The following is a 6,000-nucleotide window of genomic DNA, read 5'->3' on the forward strand; positions in this document are numbered from 1 at the left end:
AACTGAGGAGTGGTACGATCACGCCTTCGCCTTGCCACGGTCTCCTGAAGTACCTGAAACAATACAATGAAACTGTAAGCCCGAAAGCTTAGTGAGTTAGCCCCAAAATACCAACCACAATACCACACACATACCATATCATATCATAAACAGAACAGCTATGCATATCGAGTCTACAGTGTGATTGGTCCGCCTACACCAGAACTTCAGTCCACCCGGTCCACTCTCTCTTCGAGTCTATAGTATGACTGGTCCACCCGCACCAGGCCTTCAGTCTGTCTAGTCCACTCTCCGAGCCTCAGCGCGTCTGGTCCGCCCTCTTGGGGCCTTTAGCCTATCCGGACCGCTCGTCGGGCCTTCGGTCTAACTGGTCCGCCCTGGTTATGTTGTCCTACAGCACAAAGCAGGTCCCGCCTCAACCCAACCCCAGTCCAATAACCATGTGCACATAAACCAAGATACCGATCCAGCATATCACATAACATAGCAACATCCTAACCAAGATACCGACCTAACCGGTCACTAGCATATTATCATCCTATATACCAGGATATCAACCTTAACGAGGTCTCTAACATATATCATCCTAACTACCAGGATGCAGACATAGCAAAGCAATAACATAACAACAACTACCCGGATTTCCATCCGATAAAGGGTCAGCCTTGGTGCCTTAGACCCTGTTGATATAGTGAGGATAACTCACCCAACTTGAAGAAATAAGATCACGCTGCTCCGACCACCAGCACGAACTCCACCACTGAACATTACCAATTAACCAAATCCAATAAACACCAATAATTACCAAAATACCCTTGGAAGTCAAACTGGTCAACTCTTGGTCTAAGTCAAAGTCAACCTTCCTGGTTGTCTTCATTTGTCATGATTTCAATTGAAGTATGAAATACGAATAAAATCAATGAGTAAACATAATCAAATTAATGTGAGTTTTCGAACAAGAATTTCAAGATGAAAATGCAAATAGATTGCAAATGCGATCTAGAAAGTATTGAATTGAAAAATAAAGAACTCAATCAACACTGGAAAATCCAGGGATTTGAATTCAACTTATAGGATCGTTATAGTTGAACAAGTATGAAATCATGATTGCTCAAGAAAGGAATATAAGAAATGATTGCACGGGAAGGTAAATAAGATCTATTTTCAATTAGATTAAGAAAGGTTCCGTTACATTGTTAATTGTAAAAACCTAGTAAAAGAACTTACTCTACCTTCTAACTAACATCTTTATTTATAGTTTCACAAAACAGAGAGTCAGTTAGAGTTCTAACTGACCAATCACGTCATCACACCTAGGCTATGATAGAATGTCAAATAATAATGCATATCACTACGAAGCCTAGTTTACAAAACTACCAAACCAAACTCACTTTTTGTAATTAAACAATGAAGACTAAGATGGTTGTCAATCCTTCGTAACACATGATGCTTGTCAAAGATCATAAGTCAAAAGAAAATTTCCCCTTTCACAAACTCGACGGTGTAATTGAACCATTACCACTGGTGAAGCATCTTAGAATCCACAATATAATCACAAAAATGTCTAAAATAAAGAATGGAATGTGGCTATTATCCTGGGCCGTCATGAATTTACAACGTTAGTTGCATTGAAATTTTCTTATTACAACAATAAAAGTTTTTTTTTTTTTTCAATGACATTGCTATAACTAGATAAATGTAGAGTTCAATGTTGTAATACGAAGAAATTAAAGTATGACAATATAATAAACAAATCAATAAGAGTACATTGCTAAACTCCACCTAGAGCAGAACAAAGAAGGCGACACACGGTCTTCGACCTTTGGACCTCGCCTCACTTATTAATTCTCATATCCTAAAACGCTAAAACACACATACATGACATCTTCTATATATACTTTCAATAATTGTGTTCCACAACTATGCAAACCCAAAACTTGAACTCTCTTTATAACTAATTACATGAACACTCCACACCTATACGTCTATACCACAACAACCTTTTGGTTCTTGTATATACAAAAAAAAAAAAAAAAAGACAATCTTTTCTTTTCTTTTTCTTTTTTACATTTTAGCTTTTCTTTCACTTTGTGATGTTACTGAGGCTCCACCAAGTGCAACCGCAGCAGATTCCACATGTGTAAGAAGATGATCATAAATCTTCTTTCGTATCCGATCAATCCTCTCCCCTTCATCTTTACTCATCTCAATCTTATCCAACCACTCACTCACACTCTTGAGCTGAGTCAGCATCCCAGCGATCCAACCATTATCCGATACCATGTCCACGTCAGCATCCAAGAATCTTTCAACAAACCCCAAGAACCAATCACCCGACTCCATTTTCAACATTTCTGCCAAGTTTATCGTCTCATAAAGACCAGACCCCTTTTCCCATTTTGGAGGTGGGGCCCGGGAGTTTTGGTCAACCACGGTCCTACGTGGCTTTGGTGGTGGGGTCTTGGTGGAGCCATCAGGTACTATGGTGGGTTGGTGGCTAGAACATGGTGGTTGTTTGGTGTACACTGTGAAAGATGATAAGTTTGTGATTAAGGCAGAGTGTACCCAAAGATTTGCTTTTTTTTCTAGATCTGATGTGAGTTTTATAATTTCTTCTGATGGGTTTTCTTCGGGATTTGATGATTTAGGGTTTATGATTTTTGTTAAAGATTTGGTAATTTGATGAATGTTATTTAAGGTAGCATTCATGGATAAAAACTGGTCAATAGTGGGCTGTGGGTTGTCTTCTTTTGCTGAAGAACAGAGCTCAGAATAAGTCCTGTCAAAAAAAAATTTTAAAAAGGTTTAGTAATCAATGCTGATGTGGCGCTCACATGGCATACCTCGTGTAAATTAGAAGCAAAATCTTTTTAGAACATAGATTAATTTGATATTATAAAAGATTGATTTTTATGCCACAAAGTACCTTATACATTGAAGTATGCTCTCAGCAGCTGAAGCTTCTTGCATAGCTTCCATGGCAGCAATTTGTGCAGCATCTCTATGCTTCAGGACTTCCTGTGAAATCATGGCATGAGTTCTAATTATTATGACAATCCGAGAAAATCATGTGAAAGTTAAGTTGATCTTTTTTGGCAAATTCTGATTATTTTAAGCAAGTAATAGATGGAATAAAGGCATATAAATAATATTACTCCTACCATTTGATGATCATTTTCTTTGTGACTAGTATGAAAATCATAATTTGATAATTACTTTCAATACACATAATTATAGCATCTTACTCTCATTTTTTCAATTACAGTATTCTATTTTCAACTTTTTTCTTATTAAGCATTATACCTTGAAAATCTACCAGATTATATAATCCCACTTTCAGTTTTTAACTTTTTATATTAGAACAATGTACTTTTTAAAATCTACTCATTATAGTATTGAAAAATTGCTTTGTATCTAGATGGGATTGCAATAGTTCAAATTACAATGCAGTAATAGAAAAAAACTGAAAATATACCTTTCCAAGCTTTGAAATATCCAGTGGGAGTGAAGACCAAGAATCACTTTCATTTGTTAATCTCTTATTACTAAGAGAAACCTTCATCATGTTTCCTGATAATCCCTTACACGAAACTTTTGCTAATGATTTCCTTCCATTTGATGATTTTTCTTTAATCGTAGCAATTTTCTTCACTTGTTTTTCATTCTTACTTTCTTCTTTAGATGACTTTTCAAACAACTTCACTTTATTATCCTCCTCCTTCGATTGTGTCCTTTCACTTGTCGATTTTCTTGAAGTCTACATTATAAGATTAGTTCCATTGGGTAGATTAGAAATGATAATTAATAAGAAACAAAACACAAGAACAGGTAATTGATGTTTTCGGATAAAAAAAACTTACAGAAGTAATCCGAGATTCAGGCTTTGAAGTTTTCCTGTTGATACTAAATTTTGGAATCCTTGCCTCCATATTTCCCTTCCAGCTCTTCCTAAGAACCTTATGTCCCAAATCAATACCTTGAATCCCAAATTTCTTCTTCACACTTTGACTCACTTTTCCCCCCAAATTCAACTTACCCATTGTCTTATTTACTCCATTGATACTCGATTGCTTCTTAATCCCATTAGAGAACTTCTCAAATGAATTCGGCATTGAATAACAACCGGTTGGAGACAAAGGCATTTGGCTAGAATTGATCGATTTTGCTTTCAATCTCAAAGACCCTTTTAAACTAATTCCATCATTCACCGATTTTGACATATGAGATTTCGATCTTGCCAAAAGTGGTGTAGTTTTCTTGCTACTACTAAAATTATTGTTTAGGTTCAAAGACCCTTTTGCTCTAATTCCATCATTTACCGATTTTGACATTTCAGATATCGATCTTGCCAAAACTGGTGTAGTTTTCTTGCTACTAAAATTATTGTTTAGGTTTAAAGACCCTTTTGCTCTAATTCCATCATTTACCGATTTTGACAATTGAGATATCGATCTTGCCAAAATCGGTGTAGTTTTCTTGCTACTCAATTGATTATTGTTTAGGAACCCCAAAGAGTGTGTGGCAACAATATCTTTAGGGGTTCCTATACAAGGGTGTCGGCCAGGAAGTGGCCGACAGCCTTGTAAAATGGGCACCGGAGAGGCTAATTTCAGCCTCTCCACGAATATATATTGACCCAATTGGATCTTATCATTGAGAATAAGATCATTTTGGTGATCAGGTAAAGAAACATATGTGGAATGAGAAGAATCTGATACTTTTATGTAAAACCCTTGGTTTTTAAAAAGTGAACCGCCAGATAAAGAAGGAACAATGCTCACCACTTGCAATAGAGATGATCGGTGTTCACCTCCAACTTTCACATCCGTGTTCATATGCTGAAGCAATTTCAACAATACACCAGGGATCAAAGTCGCCATTGTTGTTAATAACTTCAATATGCATCACACCGATTTAAACCAACAAAATCAACCGGAAAATTAGATCCAGGTTCTTTATATGACTTCGAGAAATCATTAAAATGGTCCCCAAAAGTACATATACTGAACCTAGGGCAAGGAGCAATTGATTCTCATTAACACCGACAAAAAAAGTGGAAGCAGAGAGAGACCCAGAACAGATAATATCAATTATAACCAAATTAGGTAATACCCACCAAGTTTTTTCAGCCTAATCAAGATGTGAATATGTATAATTTGATGGGTATACTGAGGAACTAATGGCAGTTGATATGATTACAATAATACCATGAAAGGGGGCAAGGAGAAGACAAATGTCATTTGATCCCAAATGGGTGAATAGAAGCAAATTATTTAATGCGGTTAGTATAATAGCGATGAGGAGGACATGACAAGAATCGAATCTAACGCTCTTGATTGCCAAAATTTGGGTTGTTGTAAAATTTCCAAAGGATTTTTGCTCTTTTGATTCAACTATACTGATAAATTATACTTTTTTTAAAAAGGAATTCGGAGAACTAGAGGTACAGAGAATACAGAATTGAGGAAAGTGTTGAAGAAAAAGGATTAGCTGAAAGAGAGTTGAGACACACGTATGCATTTCGTAGAAAGAACTGGTGTGATCTGAACATGGGAGAGAAAGGGAGGGACCCAAGTTGAGTCGAGTGTTCCTTTCCTTTGCTGGTAGTGGACACGATGGCCTGTAACTCTGTAAGTAACATTGAAGATTGAGCAGAGACTTTTAGAGATTAAATTTAAGGGTTAATAATCTACTGTTAGACAAAATAATTAATTTTTTTAATTCATTTGGTCTTTAAACGTTTTTTATGCATTTTAGATTACTAAACGTGTTACTAACCTGTTAAATATATGATTTTACCCGATTTTATAGGGAAGCAGGTTGATTTGGCATCTTGCAAAGAAGATTTGGTTCACCCACAAGGCCACAACATATGGATTATTATTATTTAATTTTTAAAAATTTTAAATTTTGATATTTAGTTTGTATTATGCTTAACATTATTGCTATTAATTAACTTTTAAAGTTTAAAATTTGATATTTAGTTTATATCTATAATTA

At 35.8% G+C, this 6,000-nt stretch overlaps 1 protein-coding gene across 1 annotated transcript; it reads right to left on the reverse strand.

Moving 5' to 3' along the window:
- Nucleotides 1-1,727: 1,727 nt before the first annotated feature.
- LOC145093670 (protein CORTICAL MICROTUBULE DISORDERING 2-like) lies at nucleotides 1,728-5,593 on the reverse strand. Its single transcript, XM_079031882.1, has 4 exons — nucleotides 3,861-5,593; nucleotides 3,476-3,757; nucleotides 2,927-3,018; nucleotides 1,728-2,779 (listed from the first exon to the last, which is right to left on the reverse strand). Exons 1-4 carry the CDS (start codon nucleotides 4,878-4,880, stop codon nucleotides 2,065-2,067), a joined length of 2,109 nt encoding a protein of 702 aa, XP_078888008.1. The 5' UTR covers nucleotides 4,881-5,593; the 3' UTR covers nucleotides 1,728-2,064.
- Nucleotides 5,594-6,000: the final 407 nt, after the last annotated feature.

This window comes from Lactuca serriola, chromosome 3 (genome assembly GCF_051521515.1).
Source record: "Lactuca serriola cultivar US96UC23 chromosome 3, Lser_US96UC23_V15, whole genome shotgun sequence".
NCBI classification, from domain to species: Eukaryota; Viridiplantae; Streptophyta; class Magnoliopsida; order Asterales; family Asteraceae; genus Lactuca; species Lactuca serriola.

Coding starts and splice junctions, on each gene's coding strand:
- LOC145093670 (XM_079031882.1), bottom strand. CDS start 4,880: ATGGCGACTTTGATCCCTGGTGTATTGTTGAAATTGCTTCAGCATATG. Junction 3,758..3,860: donor CTGAATCTCGGATTACTTCT/GTAAGTTTTTTT, acceptor CTTATAATGTAG/ACTTCAAGAAAATCGACAAG. Junction 2,780..2,926: donor AGCATACTTCAATGTATAAG/GTACTTTGTGGC, acceptor TTTTTTTGACAG/GACTTATTCTGAGCTCTGTT.